The sequence below is a fragment of the Callorhinus ursinus genome, unplaced genomic scaffold, assembly GCF_003265705.2.
Source record: "Callorhinus ursinus isolate GAN/ISIS: 27379988/994484 unplaced genomic scaffold, GSC_fseal_2.0 scaffold25, whole genome shotgun sequence".
Taxonomy (NCBI): Eukaryota; Metazoa; Chordata; class Mammalia; order Carnivora; family Otariidae; genus Callorhinus; species Callorhinus ursinus.
The window spans coordinates 31,256,620-31,274,622 of NW_027397087.1; the positions used below are offsets into that span (position 1 = coordinate 31,256,620).

The 18,003-nt window shown below is 40.0% G+C and overlaps 2 protein-coding genes and 1 non-coding gene across 4 annotated transcripts; all 3 read right to left on the bottom strand.

Annotated features, from left to right (window-relative positions):
* Nucleotides 1–729: 729 nt before the first annotated feature.
* On the bottom strand, nucleotides 730–17,696 carry TIPIN (TIMELESS interacting protein). Of its 2 annotated transcripts, none has more exons than XM_025884548.2 (8): nucleotides 17,584–17,696; nucleotides 14,758–14,898; nucleotides 14,555–14,633; nucleotides 14,083–14,158; nucleotides 10,088–10,210; nucleotides 9,796–9,859; nucleotides 3,614–3,814; nucleotides 730–1,325 (listed from the first exon to the last, which is right to left on the bottom strand). In XM_025884548.2, the coding sequence occupies exons 2-8, from the start codon at nucleotides 14,888–14,890 to the stop codon at nucleotides 1,135–1,137; spliced, it is 867 nt and encodes a 288-aa protein (XP_025740333.1). In that variant the 5' UTR covers nucleotides 14,891–14,898; nucleotides 17,584–17,696; the 3' UTR covers nucleotides 730–1,134. The 2 variants fall into 2 exon arrangements, with proteins under 2 accessions (XP_025740333.1, XP_025740334.1); XM_025884549.2 differs by lacking the exon at nucleotides 17,584–17,696 and adding an exon at nucleotides 15,441–15,903.
* Nucleotides 2,138–2,665, bottom strand: LOC112833396 (developmental pluripotency-associated 5 protein). The gene has a single exon (XM_025884551.2). It carries the CDS (start codon nucleotides 2,649–2,651, stop codon nucleotides 2,301–2,303), a length of 351 nt encoding a protein of 116 aa, XP_025740336.1. The 5' UTR covers nucleotides 2,652–2,665; the 3' UTR covers nucleotides 2,138–2,300.
* On the bottom strand, nucleotides 8,746–8,881 carry LOC112833476 (small Cajal body-specific RNA 14). Its single transcript, XR_003210637.1, has one exon.
* Nucleotides 17,697–18,003: the final 307 nt, after the last annotated feature.

An 18,003-nucleotide genomic window follows, 5' to 3' on the forward strand; every position in this document is an offset into this window, starting at 1 on the left:
TCCCTGTTGCCCATAGACCTTTAAACTCGGTTGTCAACATGGCACTTTTTCTGTAATTTACTTCTCCACCAAGCTGATAACTCAGGCAGGAAAAACTCCAATCAGATCTTATCGCCATCTGGCCCTAACACTTCTAGCCTCATATTTGCCATTCCCAAGTCTTTCTTACTTCCTAGATTTCCATTTCTGTATCATTATTAGACATGTCCTTCCCAACCCTTGGGTTGTCCTCCACAAATGCAAAGGTGCCCTATCTGGATCATCCCTAGGTGCTCTGTGTTCCTCATGATGCTTTGCAAGTTTCTCCCACTAGTCAGTAAAGTATCAAGGAGCATGTGAACTCCCCTAGCACCAACGCAGGCCAGGCAAGACAGCAGCCTTTCAGGTGACCCTTTTAAAATGACTCCTCAAATGGGGCGCCTGAGTGGCTCAGTTGTTAAGCATCTGCCTTCGGCTCAGGTCATGATCTCAGGGTCCTGGGATCGAGCCTCACGTCGGGCTCCCTGCTCAGCGGGAAGCCTGCTTCTCTCTCTCTCCCTCTGCCTGCCGCTCTGCCTACTTGTACTATCTCTGTGTCAAAAAAAAAAAAAAAAAATCTTAAAAAAAAATACTAAAAAAATGAAATGACTCCTCAAAATACACGTAAACACATACAGAAACCTTAAACATTTTACCAAAAGTGTATATTGCAGAACTAAATAGCAGTAAGAAACTTTCATAAAGCCTCGAGATAGTTTATGATTTTTATTTCTTTTAAAAAAAGACATTAATAATCATTACATATTTACATCTCAAAACCCCCAATTTAGTGAAAACAAGACATTCAGTAGCACACTAGCAGCAGAAGGTGCTTGTAACTACTAATCATTTTTATAAAGTTATATCTATATAAAAATAAACACTAAAGAGAATAAACAGGCTCAACTAAAGTTAATAAGAAACAAGTATAAATAATACCATATTTTAAACCGGAATCTGTGAAAGTCTTACTACATAAGGATTTTCACTCCAAGCAGACAAAATACATACTAATCTAAAACTTAGAGGACAGCAGGTTAATGGATTTTCTTAGTTGATGCCTATCCAACCTCAGTAACATTTCTGGATAAAGCATAAAGTTACTACTGTACATTTTTAAAAGGATTGGTCCAGTTGTGTGTTCTCTATTTTTAATTGCTCCTCCTCATTTACAGCATTGGCAGCAGCATTATTATGTGGATGGTCTAGAATGTCTTTGTTAAATCCATCTAATGACTCCTCCTCTTGATCCTCACCTGTATTAACCTCTTCAATGGTCTGTGCCCTGGGTGTATTTATTAACAAGTCTGAAAGAGAAATCATCATTATTACTCCTTATAAGCACCTGATCCAATCTGACCTGATAAATATAAATCTCTCCACAAGCTTATATCGTGGAAATAAAATTTATGATCACTTTCTTCCAAATAGTCATTTTTATACACGTATCAAGTCCACTCAAAAATGCAAGTCTTCAAAGGTACTGAACTCAAACTCTTGAATCATAGCCAAATGCAACTGTTCTCATTCAATATCACAGCTATTAGATAAAAGTGTTTAAAAATCAAATGCTCAAAAAAAAATGCTCTTAACAGCTATACATCAAAGTGATCTCTAGCAAAGAAAATTTAGGATCCTTATTTCTATTTAGGCAAATTTTAAGTCATATGTTATAAATAGAAGATGAGCCTTAAAATGCTTATTGCCAAGTACACTTTGATAATGACAGCAAAGGAAGTGCCATCAATGATAGCTGGAGCTTCATGTAATTTTTCACCTGGTAGTAATAAAATATCCATTTGTAAAGTTGAAGATTAAGCTGATTTTAATTGGAAAGAACAACAATGTAGTTACACTAATTTTCACTTGCAAATTCCATTATCTTGGGTGAAACTTGTTTTATAACATGGTATCTTCACTACTTAACCATAATTCTTATTTTCCCATTTCAAAAGGAAAACTACATTGGAAATTGAGAAAGACATGCAATCTGCTTCATTCAAAACCAGTTTGCATTAGCAAACCCAATCTGTTTTAAAAATAGCAAATTTTAAGACCGTTTTATTTATTTATTTATTTTTTTATTTAAAATTTTATTTTAATTAGCAAACCTGGGAGGGGGAGCCACATTAGAACTCAGAGACAAAGGTGGAGACCCAAAAATCAGCTGGTTTTTCCTTGTCAGGCTGGAGGAGAATTTCAACCAGACCACATCCATTCCAGCTCTGGAGACAGTTTACTCTTTAAATCCTGATTCCAGGTACGTTGGTTGCAAACTGGCTTCACTTCATCCAAGGACCTAGCTCTAGGGCTTTCATGGCATCCTCAAGTTTGAGCATCCCTCGTTCCTGTCGCTGGCGGTGCCATTCGGCCATGGACTGGAGCATCCACCTGGCCCTGAGCTTATACAAGTAAGAGCCATAAACCACGATCTCGGTGAGGTCCGAGGATTCCAGAACCTTTAGCTCGAGCATGACTTTGCTCACTTGCTCGATGTACGGGATTCGAGATCCAGCTGGGCCAAACATAGCTTCCAAGAGCTGCGTCTGGACCTGCAACACCTCGGGATCTTTCAAGTCTTCGGGAGCTTTCACCCACGGTGGAATATCTTTTCGTTTTGGTAGCGTCCCCATCTGGACTGCCTCAAAACTTACCATACTCCAACCTAAGCTAGGCCTAAGACCGTTTTATTTTTTAAAAGATTTTTATTTATTTGCCAGAGAGAGAGAGAGCATGCACACAAGCAGGGGGAGCAGCAGACAGAGGGAGAAGCAGACTCCCCGCTGAGCAGGGAGCCTGACATGGGACTCGATCCCAGGTGCTGGCACCCTGGGATCATGACCTGAGCCGAAGGCAGACGCTTAACGACGGAACCACCCAGGCAGCCCTTAAGACAGTTTTAAAAAAGAGAAGAGAATGCATCAGATAAGCAAACTGACAGCTAAGTGACACAATGCAATAAAAAGTAAGGAACTATTTAAATGTCACAGCAAATGGCTCTAAAATCCTCAAAGGGTGCACAAGGCATTCTATATGTTTAGGAAAGTACCATAATAATCAATGTTCAAAATTATGCTAAAGATAAAATATGAGGCTCAGTTGGTTAAGCATCTGCCTTTGGCTTAAGTCATGATCCCAGGGTCCTGGGATTGAGCCCCAAGTCGGGCTCCTTGCTGAGCGAGGAGCCTGCTTCTCCTTCTGCCCCTCCCCCCCTCGTGCTCGCTCGCTCTCTCTCAAATAAATAAATTTTTAAAATCTTTAAAAAAAATAAAGATAAAATACATGTCACATACTTTAAGGAGTCAGGGAAGAATGTATTTTTGAAAGATTCAGAATCAAGTTGAAGTGATTAAAAAAACATTTTTAAGAGGTACTCCGCTATCCAGAGAACCATCTTGGATTCATTTATTCTTTGAGGATTCCAAATAGCTCATGCTCACACACACACGTGCTCTTTCTCAGATACACATAAACTTAATATATCAGATTTTTCTATTCCTAGAGGCATTTTATTTTGCAGATAGTAGAGAAGTTAAAATTTCTAACATGCCCTAATGTATTAATGGTAGCACATAAAATCCAGCATAAAATTTACCATTTCCGAGGGACTGACTGTTATTCAGCTTGGCCTGCCTTCTTTCCAAGGCCAGTTGTTTATTTCTCTCAATTCTCTGTTGTTGTTCTTCTGTTAGGCTTCTACCTGACTCAGAAGCAAAATTCTCACTTTCCAATGAGTTTGTCAAAAAGGGATCTGATTGGGTAGCAGTTACATCATGGCCATGATTTTCTCCTTCATCTGCAGTAGAGATAAAAGTTAGTACATCTTTAGTTAGAAAAAGCTTAATGCATCTCTTAGTTAAAAACCAGTTTAAAGTAACAAGGTGCCAGACCTGAAGAAACTATTTGTTTCCTCAAATTGCTCTGGGGCGTGAGAATGTTCCAAATACCGATGATCCTTGAACAACAGAGGAGTTAGGGATGCCGACCCCGAGCACAGTCAAAAATCCACATAGAACTTCTGCCTCCCCCAAAGCTTAACTACTAATAGCTTACTGTTGACCAGAATACGAATAACATAGTCAATTAACACATATTACCTATATTATGTGTATTTTATACTATCCTTTTAAAGTCAGCTAGAGAAAAGAAAATGTTATTAAAGAAAAACATAAGGAAGAAAAAATACATTTTACAGTACTGACCCTTAAGAAATCTGTACCTGGACCTGCTCAATTCAAACCTGTGGTGTTCGAGGGACACCTGTACGTGCTTGATTCAAACAAGTAAAAGGAATATTTATAAATCATTTTAAGAGGAGTGATCACTTTTTTTTTTAAGATTTTATTTTATTTATTTGAGACAGAGCGAACACAAGAGGGGGTAGGGTGAGAGGGAGAAGCAGACTCCCTGCTTGGCAGGGAGCCCGATGCGGGACTCGATCCCAGGACCCCGGGATCATGACCTGAGCTGAAGGCAGACACTTAACCGACTGAGCCACCCAGTCGCCCTTATAAATCATTTTAAAGAGACATTTTAGGTCAAATGGAAATACTAGTTTAAAAATATGCATGAACAGAAAGCACAAGTTCTTAGTTATTATTAGAAAATATTTTCTGCTTGGGCTAATGAACTTAAAAGAGTCCAAACCATATTCTTGCTTTAAACAAAAACATTTTAATAGCTTGCTATAGTGTCTATATAACACAGTAATAATTTTATATAAGCTATTTTTTAATAGGGTAAAACTCAGACACAAAATGAAAAAGGAGGGGTGCCTGGCTTGCTCAGTCAGAGCACGCAACTCTTGATCTTGGGGTTGTGAGTTTAAGACCCACAATGCGTGTAGAGATTACTCAAAAATAAAATCTTTCAGGGCACCTAGGTGGCTCAGTTGGTTAAGCGACTGCCTTCAGCTCAGGTCATGATCCTGGAGTCCTGGGATCGAGTCCCACACTGGGCTCCCTGCTCAGCAGGGAGTCTGCTTCTCCCTCTGACCCTCTTCCCTCTCGTGCTCTCTCTCTCTCTCTCTCATTCTCACAAATAAAATCTTTAAAATATATATTTAATAAAAAATAAAATCAAAGAAAAAAAAATTTAGAGATCTGTGGACATATTTCCACATTAATTTAAAAAATTGTGCTCTCTACATTAGTCCTAATAAATTCTTAAAGCCCTATACACCAGTTATCTCAAAGTAGGATGCCCTCAAAATGATCCACAGTGGTATATATTGTATCTTCCATTTATATTTAAGAATTTAGAAAAATTATTGAACTAACTTAAAATTATTGAACTAACTTAAAATAAAGACAGGCAGTGACAAACTATCATTTATCCATATGACAGTTATTGTGTGGCCTGGGTGCTACCTTAAAGGCAAACAGCTCCACACTGCAGAAGGGCGGGAGAGCTGGGCCCTCACTCATTTTTTAAATTTCAGCATACTGTGACATACAGCTGATTCTGATCACCCAGTTAAGCAGACTGTCTAGTTTTATTTTTTTTAAAGATTTTATTTATTTATTTGAGAGAGAGAATGAGAGATAGCACGAGAGGGAAGAGGGTCAGAGGGAGAAGCAGACTCCCTGCCAAGCAGAGAGCCCGATGTGGGACTCGATCCCGGGACTCCAGGATCATGACCAGAGCCGAAGGCAGTCGCTTAACCAACTGAGCCACCCAGGCGCCCAAGCAGACTGTCTAGTTTTAACACCAAAACAACCTCAACAAAATGCACAAGTGGTAGCTTAAAAAGATTTTTGTAAAATAATATATAGAAGAGAAGGTAGAAAATAGAGAAACAAGAATTAAGAAAACAGCAAAGCTGAAACCTCACCTTCTTCCTACATCATTCACATTACAGGGTTAAAAAAAAATGTCATCTGATCTGACAAGTAGGCAAAAAAAAAAAAAAAAAAATCACCAAGACCACCATTTGAAATACAAATTTTCACACACTAACCTTGTCCTATGTATATACTGTGCCTTGAGGTATTAGCTAATATAGTAAAAACCATCACAACTAGCAAACGTTTAAAACAGGTCCTTTATAATTATTCCAGTGAGGTTAAAAATCCTATGATATTTAATTTTACAACCAAATCCCTTTTGATGTTTCTTCCTTAACAGTGAAAGACAAAAATCAATACACTTGTCCTGACATGGAAAAAAAAAATGTGGCAAGAAACTAAGATGCATTCCTTTGTCAGGAAATATTGATGGGGTACAGGGAGAAAATTGTTAGAGAAGTTAAGAAACAAGTATTAGGGGGCGCCTGGGTGGCTCAGTTGGTTGAGCGACTGCCTTCGGCTCAGGTCATGGTCCTGGAGTCCCGGGATCGAGTCCCGCATCGGGCTCCCTGCTCGGCAGGGAGTCTGCTTCTCCCTCTGACCTTCCCCCCCTCTCATGTGCTCTCTCTCTCTCATTCTCTCTCTCAAATAAATAAATAAAATCTTTAAAAAAAAGAAACAAGTATTAGAACCAATTATGCAATTTTGGGGTTTCTACTATGCTTCACCTTGCAGGGTGTACAGGATTCCGAGTTAATGGTAATGACATACGTAAAGAACTACTGTTTGTGAGCCATGAAAGTAGTCATCTCTTCCGTAGTACATGGCCTCCTTAATACAATATTTTATGGGAAACCAATGTGAACATAACCACTGATAGAGTTTCGACTGATAAAAATGGGATTAAAAAAATTAGAACCACACATGAAATTCACTCACTGCAACATTAACAGGCAAGCGACTGTGGCAAAGAAGCTTAAGACAAATATTCAACGTGCTACAGGATGCCATCATTTTGGCACATATAAACTAACCAATAAGCAAATATACAATAATTAAAGGGAAATGAGTACTATGGGGAAAAAAGGATAGGGGAATCAGGGCTGGGGGTAGGAGTACAACTTCACGGAGTTGACATCTGAGCACAGTTTGAAGGGGTAAGACAGCCATGCAGACTTGGGGGTGGGAAGGAGGACGAAGGATATGTTCAAGGCTGAGTGTAAGAGTGCAAAAGACTTAAAGAACAGCTAGGAGGCAAGCAGTCGCTAAAGCACTCTGAGTGGGGAACTGTAAAAGATACAGTCAGAGAAGCGAGGGGGGTGGGGTAAGGAATAGATACTGTAGGGCCAAGGACGACTATATTATAAGGATTTCGGCTTTCGCTTTGGGTGAAATAAGGAGCCACTACGGGGCTCTGAGCAGAGGAGTTACAGGACTATCTCTCTGTCAAAAATATTAAAATTTAACCCCTGATTAACTTTTAAGAAAAACAACTGACTGAAAAAAGGTAGATGATAATTCGCTTGTGACTTCAACAAAAATCCTTGCATTAGTGATGGGATGGGAAAACATTAAGTGTGGTTAAGGATACTCTACTTCTATTTGGATGCATCTTAGTAAGGTGAAACCAAGATGGGGGGGTTGGGGGGGAGAATAACTGTATCTACAACATCAATGAGGTATCAGCCCCAAATTTTGGAGAAAATAAAATAGAATATTAAGTCATATTGTTCTCACTTTAAACCTCATGGTAATGTTCTTGTGAGAATAAAAATGTGCACTTTTGGGTGCCTGGGTGGCTCAGTCGGTTAAGTGTCTGACTTCGGCTCAGGTCATGATCACAGGGTCTTGGGATAGAGCTCCCGAATTGGGCTCCGCACTCAGCAGGGAATCTGCTTCTCTCTCTCCCTCTGCCCCTTTCCCGGCTCGTACTCAGCACTCACTCGCTCTCTCAAATAAATAAAATCTTAAAAAAAAAAAAGTATTGGGGCGCCTGGATGGCTCAGTCGTTAAGCATCTGCCTTCGGCTCAGGTCATGATCCCAGGGTCCTGGGATCAAGCCCCGCATCAGGATCCCTGCTCCGTGGGAAGCCTGCTTCTCCCTCTCCCACTCCCCCTGCTTGTGTTCCCTCTCTCGTTGTCTCTCTCTCTAATAAACAAATAAAATCTTAAAAAAAAAAGTATTAGTTATCATATCAGTAGTACATGTACTATAAAAAATAAAGAAAATACTCAAAACACTTTTCCCACTGTAGTGCCTTTATCCAAAAGATCTGAAGACCATTCTTTTAGGATACAAAGACAGATTCAACAAACAAGGCTCTATGATAGAGGCCTCTTCTATGTATCCAGTATTTCAGCAAGCCTATAATCCCATCAGTAGTCCCGGGTTCACTTATGCCTCTGCACAAATGAGTCCCTCTCTCAAAAATCACCTTTGCCTGAACTCTACTGCTTCTCATTCAAAGTACTTGTGATTTGTCCTGTAAGGTTTTCTTTCCCCTCCCCTGGGTAAAAGCAACTATGCTCTCCTTTGCAACCTACGCTGTGCCCCGTTTCTCCCTCTAATTTCAGCACCTATCGGGTGATATTATGTCTCACTCATTCACTAGTCTGCTAGCCCATGAAGCAAGGGGTCTGATCTTATTCACCTTTATCCCTGAAACTCAAGCACACACTATGCAGCTCAAAAACTGCTACCGGAATAAACTATCTAACCCAGTGGTATGTGCTGTGGGATTTACTGTAGTTACTAATTCCTTTCCATATACCAAATCCTATGCCAGTGATACATATCATATCTTACCAAAATATTAAATCTTGGATTAGTTAAATCACAATTCTTCACATTTTCCAATTTATCAATAACTTGGGGGGATTCTACAGGGAGCTGTATTTTCTACCACATCTATTAAAAGTTTAAAAAACAAAAACAAACAAATATGTATGGAGCCATCGCACAGAGAATCTGATAACTATACAGACCCTGTCGGCAGGAACCATATGTTTTGATGTGTGTGACCGCCTATGGTTGCACTGTACAACTAACAAATGCAATCAATACCAGGAACAGTCACATGGGTCTTACTGAAGACCTATAGAAATCTTCCTCAACTAAAAATGGGGTTACATCCTGATAAGACCATCATCAGTTGACAATATCTTAAGTCAAAAATGGATTCAATATGCCTCACCTATCTTAAATGTGCTCAGAACATTTACATTAGCCTAGTTAGGCAAAATCCTGTAACACAGAGCCTATTTTATTTATAATACAGTGTTGAATATCTCATGTAATTTATGGAACACTGTACTGAAAGTGGAAAAGAGAATGGTTGTATGGGTTCAAAATGGTGGTCAGTCTATCAGTTGTTTACCCTCATGACCATGTGGCTGACTGGGCAGTGTGGCCACTCCTGCCCAGCATCACAAGAGAGTATCACAGCACATATGCTAGCCTGGGGAAAAAAATCAAAATTTGAAATTCTAAGTATGTTTTTTACTGAATGCCTACCACTTCTGTACCATTATAAAGTCAAACAACCGTAAGTCAAACCGTTGTTAAGCTGGGGACCATCTGTGTACTGGATCTATACTCTTAAGGGAAATGTAAACTATTTCATCATCTAATTATTCTAATTCCCCAGAGCCACTTTTAATGGTGTATATGTATATGAACACTACATCTTGTCATTTATTTTCATTAACCAAGCACTACAAAGGCTCAGTGGGTATCAGTTCTCAAAGGTTCAAGTTCTCTGACTAAATATATTTTTACAGCATCTCTTAATGGCACTGGAGGCATGTCTTTAAGAAACAAGTGTCAAACAACATTCTAGATGTACCAAGGCATTTTAACTCATTCCTATTTACTGTAATTATGTTTACTCAATACTCAATATAGATGAAGAACCCACTGCTTAATCTACCCCTGCCCCAACTAGATCTATTTCTAAAAGCAAAATTCTTATAAATAAACCTATATTCTTACCATTATTGCTAATAAAATCTTCATGTAAAACAGGCAGGTCAAGTCGAATTCGTTTTAAACAGGTCTGAAAATAAAGAATATTTTTACATTTTCATCAGTAACATTTGGGGGAAAATGAGAATTTATTCAATTCTTAGTTTCAAAAAGTTGTTCTTCAAATAACTACTAATTTTCCTTCTACCATGACAGATTTCAAAATGAAAATGCCAAACAGTGACTTAGCCTCAACTAAAATCCATTCTTGGCACTATTTAGCATTATGAATGATATTCATAATAATCTCAACACCTACCTGAACTTCCTTTTTACTTCCCAGGTATTCAACTCTGTCAATAAAATCCTCAAATTGCAGTTTAGGGAATAGCCTATGTGCCCAATGCTCCATGTGTCTGATTAGCGTTTTCAAGTCTTCAGCCTGGCACATAAAAATAAAAATGCTAAATAGAAGACTCATTCTCACAACTGACCTTGTCAGCAGATTTTAGAATTGAATAGTAATGCCAAAGTCACTGGTGTCATTTTATATTTATAAGGTTAAGAAACTTCTGAAGAAACTTTAAGAAGAGAACTATTTATTGAGCTTAGAGGATTACAGTCTAAAAGAGCACTGGATATGATTAAAAAAAAAAAAAATCCAGTATAAAAACTTAATGAAAGTTAAAAGATAATCATGTATCTTTTTTTAAAAGAATTTATTTATTGGAGAGAGAGAGTGTAAGAGAGAGCACAAGCAGGGGGAACAGCAGAGGGAGAGGGACAAGCAGTCTCCCTGCTGATCGGGTAGCCAGATGTGATGTGGGGCTGATGCAGAGCTCGATCCCAGGACTCAGGGATCATGAACTGAGCTGAAGGCAGATGGATAATCATGTATCTTTTCAGAACTGTAAAGTAACATGTGAAAATAAGCTTTAATAAAATATGTCAAGTTATCTTTTAGGAATAACTAAACAAAATGACAGGTCCCTAAATCATATATACAGAACAAAGCATTGAGAATTCAAAACTGAAAATATATTCAGAAATCCCAAGGGCAAAGTACAAAGACTCACAACAGTTTAAACATTCTCAGGGCACAATTCCTCTTCATATATGAAATTTCAATTTAACACTAAAATTTTTAAAAATTAAAATGAAAACAAAGTTTAATAAACTGGACTAATGAATAACAAAATTCCAAATTCCTGGTTTTAATGTAAAATATTTTATTCTTCTTGTAACAGTATTTTAAAGATTTACTTATTTTTGAGAGAGTGTGTGAGAGAGCTTGCACACACGAGTGGGGGGAAAGAGCAGAGGAAGAGAAATCCCCAAACACACTCCCCACTAAGTGGGGAGCCCAATGTGGGGCTCTCTTGATCTCACAACCCTGAGATCATGACCCAAGCAGAAACCAAGAGGGAGACACTTAACTGACTGAGCCACCCAGGGACCCCTTAACAGTATTTTAAAAAGAGAATAGTCAAGGGGCGCCTGGATGGCTCAGTCCGTTAAGCATCTGCCTTTGGCTCAGGTCATGATCTGGGTATCCTGGGATCGAGTCCCACATTGGGCTCGAGTCCCACATTGGGCTCCCTGCTCAGCGGGGAGTCTGCCTCTCCCTCTGCCTCTGCTGCTCCCCCTGCTTGTGCTCCGTCAAATAAATAATAATTTAAAAAAAAAATAGAAAGTCGCAGGGGCCTGGGTGGCTCAGTGGTTGGGCGACTGCCTTCGGCTCAGGTCATGATCCTGGAGTCCCTGGATCGATTCCCTCCCTGCTCAGCGGGGAGTCTGCTTCTCCCTCTGACCCTCCCCCCATCATGTACTCTCTCTCTCTTTCTCGCTCTCTCAAATAAATAAATCTTTAAAAAAAAATAGAACAGTCAAAAGCACAGGCTCTGGATCACACTGTATAGAATCAAAATCTCAATCCTGCTACTTAATAGTTGTATGACTTTAAGCAAATCACTTTGCCGCTGTGCCTTCTTTTTCATGTATGAGAATAATATTATACACACTTTGTAGGGTTATGAGAAATAAGTAATACAAGTAAAGTGCCTGACACAAAGTATACACTCAAATACTGGCCATTATTGTTGTTATCTGATCTTGTCTAAGAAGCCAATGGTCAACCCTACCAGTAACTAAACATGTAATACTAAGAGCTTGCTTCGGCAGCATATATATTAAAGTAATACTGAGAGTATGTGTTATCCTTCTCATTCTGATAATAAAGGTAAGTTTGTCTGTTTTTAATTCAATCACCTAAAATTATTTTCCAATTGTTGGGGGGGGGCTGGTCAGTCACCTCACAATGTCATATTAGACCTAAAGGTCACAAGAGAAACACCTAAATACACCTAAATAAGTCCCAAGTCATACATGGAGAAAAAAGCAGTGCGGATTCAACTTTGTGACAAAACAGTAAGAATTTCCAAGGGCAAAGTACAGAACACTAAAAAGCATAAACGCCCGGAGCTCACCCTCACCCAGTGAAGAAACACGAAATTTTTATCCTTCATATAAACTCATTTATTTTAATAAAGTACTTATTATGAAAATGATGAAGACGTCATTAAATTCAAAGCACCAATTCATCATTACAACCTGAAAATTTCAACAAGGGCAATGAATTAACTGAGATGAGTACGGTTTGGAGTTTTTTGTTTTAAGTAAGATCTACGTCCAACCTGGGGCTTGAATTCACAACCCCAAGATCAAGTCCCATGCTCCACTGACTGAGCCAGGTAGGTGTCCCTCTTTTTTTTTTCCGAATTGGGTATGCTTTTAAAATATCCTGATTTACATTTAGTTTTGTGGCAAAATAGGACACAGACTTCTCTCTTCCTGTCTGCTGAAGCTGAGCAAAGGTACTACAATTTTTCAGCCTCCCAGCTTCTGAAATCTTGGATTTTTTGTTTTTATTTATTTATTTATTTATTTAAAGTAAGCTCTACACCCAATAGTTATTTATTTATTTATCTATTTAAAATAAGCTCTATACCCAATGTGGGGCTTATATTCACGACCCCAAGATCAAGAGTCACATGCTCTACCAACTGAGCCAGCTGGGCACCCCTCTTGGGATTATTTTTTACTTTTTACCTCCTCATATCCCATGCCTACAAGTACTGTATTTTGTTTATCTCTCTACTACTACCCTATCAGGCTATCTTTAGCTTGTTCACCTTCACCCTGGTAGTGCGACAGTATCTGAATTGCTGTCTGCTTTCAACCTCTTCCCTCTTTCCCATTATCCTGCATACCACACTAAGATGATGCTCACTTCTGTATTAACATTACTCTAGCTAGGCTATGAAAGAGGAATCTAAGCTCTCCCCTTAACTGTTGGCATTGGACACTTAAAACTCTAAAATTCCAGTGCCTGGGCGGCTCAGTCAGTTAAGTGGCTGCCTTCAGCTCAGGTCATGATCCCAGGGTCCTGGAATGGAACCCCGAATCGGGCTCCCTGATCAGTGGGGAGTCTGCTTCTCCCTCTCCCTCTGCCACGCCCCTGCCTGTGCTCGCTATCAAATAAATAAATAAAATCTTTTAAAAAACTCTTAAAATTCCTTAACTAGATAATGGGACCAACACCTACCCCACAGGTTTGAGAATTAAAGTATTTGAAAATACTTCATAATCTGCAAAAAATTGTACCTATAATCTACATTATTCCAAGATAAGAGCCTTTTAGGGGTGCCTGGGTGGCTCAGTCAATTAAGCATCTGACTCTTAATCTCAGCCCAGGTCTCGATCTCACGGTCACGAGTTCAAGCCCCACATTGGGCTCCATGCTAGGCATGAAGCCTACTTAAAAAAAAAAAAAAAAAAGGTAAGATAAGAACCTTTAAAATATACATTTAGACAGTGATCAACCATTCTTAAATGTCTTCATTTTTCAACTTAAATGATGTCTATTATGAATCAGACACATGACAAGATATGTGTCATATCTTGGGGACACATAAGTGATTGATACAGGTAAAGTCCTTGCTCTCTGGAAGCCTAAAATCACTCTTTAAGGTAGACTAAGTCAGTTTTATTCCTAGAAATTATAAAGTACAAACTCAGAGCTTACAGACTTAGATGTGATTTTCCTAAAGCAATACAGTGGCAAAAATGAGACTACAAGACATGTTTTCTGATTCTTCAAGCAGTGCCCTTTCCACTACATCTTAGTTTCTCAAGAAATATGATGATAAATGATGGTATCTGTGAAACATTATAAGATTCCTCAGAACATGATAATGGGCCCACAGTTCTACTGATATTTGAAAGAACAAAGAATAAAAATCAGACATTTCTTACCTCATGACCTTTACCTTTGAATTTTGCCTTATCAAACACATGCCTTAATGCTGGAAGCCCTCTCTCTGAAATTAATCTGTGAAGAGAAATATGTTTCAAGGCCAAAGCAAAACCATAAGAAAAAATATTATCTGCTGAACTGGGAAAAAAAAAAAAAAGTGCGCCTGGCTGGCTCAGTCAGTTGAGCATTCAACTCTTGATTTCAGCTCAGGCCATGATTTCAGGGTCGTGAGATCAAGTCCCACAATGGGCTCCATGCTCAGTGGGGAGTCTGCTTGAGATTCTCTCTCCCCCTCCCTCTGCCCTCCCCACTCTCTCAAATAAATAAATAAATAAATAAATATAAAAAAAAAAAAAAAAGACAAATAACTGATCTCCAAATCATCCCAAGTAAAAGTTTTTTAATATAAGGGGGAAAAAATAACATTAAAAAAAGGGGGGGAACAAATGTTTAAGGAAATAGTAAATGCACCTCTGAGCATCCAGCTTGGGTATATTCCGTTTAACTGTTCTCTTTGGAGGTACAGGAACAGGTGCTCCTCTCCCTGACTCTGGTGAAATATACCAAGATTTAATATTACTTAAATAATTTAAGCCTCGTCTATAAAATGTATCATTCCTATGCTAATAGATGGATAACTGAACACAGGCACTTTTTTGGAATTCTACACAGACCTTCATCAGGTTCAGCTCCTTCACCATCTTCTCTCTGTGGAGAGGCTGGAGGTGGAAAAGGAGGAAAAGTTTCATCTTCTACATGCTCATAATCTGGTAGGTCAATCAAGCCATTCTCCTGTGGCTCCAGCATCTTTTCCTCTACAGAAAAAAATAAATAAATAAATAAACCTGTTTATTCATCCAAGTAGTCTCCTTATTACACAGTTAAGTTCCACCTGCAGCAAAATGCATGTGTTTCAGTCGGTTAAACCGTATTTCAAACTCACATCATGAAAAGAAGTAGAGAGTAGTTATGGGAAAAAACCAGGTTAGAAATCAGAAGTGAGTTCTAACACAGACCCTACCACCCAATAACTGCATGATTTTCAGCAAATCATTTTATCTCAACTGTTGAGTCTCCCCTCAGAGGGTTTCCAACTATGGTCCAAATGGGTGTGAAATAGGCAGGGTTCAGGTACCTCACCCCCACTATAACCAGAGTAGCTTTATAAAAATCTGTTTACATATTCCTCTTCTAGTTAAGGTTTCCTTTCACAGAAGGGAAATAATCCTCAGGTTGATAACCTGAAAGGATGCTTTTCAGTACCATCGAACTTGACCTCTTAACAACAGCTAACACTTTTGATCAGTTTCTTTTTCTGGAAAAGCATTTTTGTTCGCTTCTGAATCACAGTACTTACTTGGTTTTCCTCCCTTTCTGGACACTCCTCCTGGATCTTCTTTGCAGATTCATCTTCCCCTAATCTGCTCAGTAAGTATTCAAGACTCCACCCTAGGCCCTCTTCACTTCTTTATGCACATGATTTTAATAATCATTTATAGATGAATATCTAATTTTTTATCTCTACCCAGAGATACCATCAAATCTAAGCCCCAGATCCCTACTTCTCATTTTACAGCTCTTCAATTTCTCAGAGGCAACCATAACTTCTCATGTACAAAACCAAACTTCTAAATTTTCCCAATTCAGTGGGTGACATCTATCCAGCCATGCAAGTAAGAAACCTGTAAGTCATTCTTGATACTTCCTTCCCCCATCCTACATATCCTGTCCATTTTACTTCTTAAACATCAGTTAAGTCTTTCATTTCTCCCTATCTCCACAACCACTTCCTAACATTTCTTCCTTTGGTTACACCATTACTCATAACCACTTTTGCCTTTTTCAAACCATTCTCCATATTACAGCTAGACTGAAGGTCTGGAAATACAAAGCCAATCACATTACCACTTAGCTTAAATATTTCAATGGCTTCCTACTGCTCTTGGCCTAATGATAAAACTCCAAGGCTCTGCCTGGTTTGGCACCTTCCTACTTCTTCAGCCTCACGTCATACAACTCTTCATGATCTTTTCTTTCAGTTTCTTGAAAGAGCCATATCCCTCGGGCCATGAGTCCTTTGCTAATAAGGCTGTTTCCTATCTTGGAAGGCTCTTCCCGGACTCCTTATCCCTTTCAGATCTCAACTCTCACCTCCTCAGATAAGTCTACCCCAATTTCCCTGAATTAAATCCGCCTATAATAAGCATTCAAAGTGTCAAGTACCAATTTCATAGCATTTACCCAGTTTCAATATCATATTCCATTTCTGTGATTATCTAATGTTTGTCTTCCATACTAGACTGCAGCTCTAAAAAAGGCAAAGACCAGGTGAGTCTCTTTGTGCTCCACCACTGTATCCCCAAAGCTGGTATACAGCAGATGCTCCATAAATACTTGCTGAATGACGGAATAAAGATTCCAAAGCTTCCTTCAAACTGTACTACTACTAGAGCTAAATGATCCCTAAAGGCTCTCCGATTCTAAATTTCCATGACCACAGATACATAACAACGTTATCAACTCGATGATGACCCACCTTATCTTCAAGTAAGGTTCAATAACCACAGATTTTCAAAATTGAAAAGGCAGTTAGAAGTCATATAATCTAAACTAGCTTCCTATCTACAATACGGATATTCAAGTTAAGTTTAATTCTAGTCAAGTTTCATTGGGAAGAAATGGAGTTCACACTTTTGAGAACAGGGAGCTGTGAATTTGATGGCAGGGCACAAACTATATTCAGTGTAGCAAGATGCAATGTAAGGAACTGGCCAAGCGTGGGGTGGGGTCTGTCAGTAAACTGGCTGTGAATACGGTAGCTCTCTTATCTTTCACTTCTTGACGGTGGTTGCACACTGTTTTCAGACATCGATGAAATTCTCTTAGCTTCCCCGCCCCCGCCCCCAGTCCTCAAACTCTCACAGGAGTGAAGGTAAGAAAGAAATTTAATATCCAAACTCCAATGCGTTCCCAGACCCTTAGGGGTCCAATGTCCAACTTCATCCAAATTAACAAAACAGTAGCCCGTGTCGAAAGGGAAGTCCCACCAGACTGACTCCGTGTCCTCCTTTGCTAGCCACCCTAAAACCACTCTCCCGCCCCATCCCCCCTCTCCACCCTTCCCATCCCCGCACCCGCCCTAGTCTCCCTTCAACTTCATTCATCCATTCATCCCACATTCACAAGACGCTTTCTATGCTTAGAAGCCCCCGGACAGAAAGCAGCCGGCGACGTAAAGGTGGACTGATGCCCGTTCGCTCCCGCTAAAAGGCTGAGTTTGGCGAGAGGGGAACCCCAAAGAAAAACGACAGGTAAAAGTGCCCGCCCTCTTCCCCACCGGTCGCGGCCTCTCCAGTCCCGCTCTGCCCAGGTCCGTCTCAGTCTTTTCCTCCAACCTCCACACTCCCTCCCCGCGACTCCCCAGCACCCTGCTCCTCCGTCCCCCTCGCTCGACCGCCGCGTCCCGCAGCCCTCCACTCGCCCGCGTACCCACTCCTCACCTCGGGCGCACTGCGGCAGCCACAGCGCGGGGCTAAGCGCGGCTTCCAAACAGCGTTGATCGCGAGACTCGGGAGATCCTCCGCGAGAAGAGGCCTCGGAGTTTGGCGCCAAATCTGCGCAGGGCTTGGGTGGAGTCCGCGGGACCCGCCTCCCCACGGGTGCCGCCCACCCGCGTCCGTCCCCAACTTTCCGGGGTCCCGCTGCCTCCGCCCTCCGGAATTCCTTAGAGGAGGTGAAATTTATTCGCTTAACGCTCGTATTTGTTTCGCTCTGGGCACTTTAGACTTTGGGGAAACGTCTGTTTTCTAGAAAACTGGCTTGTGGATGGAGCAGAAAGAATAGAGGCGAAAGAATGTGATAAGAAACTACCGATTCTTCAGAGTTAATAACAATTCCTTGAACATTGAGTTTTACTGTTT

What these genes read in the sequence shown, in the direction of transcription:
- LOC112833396 (XM_025884551.2), bottom strand. Translation starts at nt 2,651, where the DNA reads ATGGGGACGCTACCAAAACGAAAAGATATTCCACCGTGGGTGAAAGCT.
- TIPIN (XM_025884548.2), bottom strand. Translation starts at nt 14,890, where the DNA reads ATGCTGGAGCCACAGGAGAATGGCTTGATTGACCTACCAGATTATGAG. An exon ending in AGGAGCTGAACCTGATGAAG is followed by an intron (nt 14,634 to 14,757) that starts GTCTGTGTAGAA and finishes ATATTTCACCAG; the next exon opens with AGTCAGGGAGAGGAGCACCT. An exon ending in GAAGTAAAAAGGAAGTTCAG is followed by an intron (nt 9,860 to 10,087) that starts GTAGGTGTTGAG and finishes CTTTATTTTCAG; the next exon opens with ACCTGTTTAAAACGAATTCG.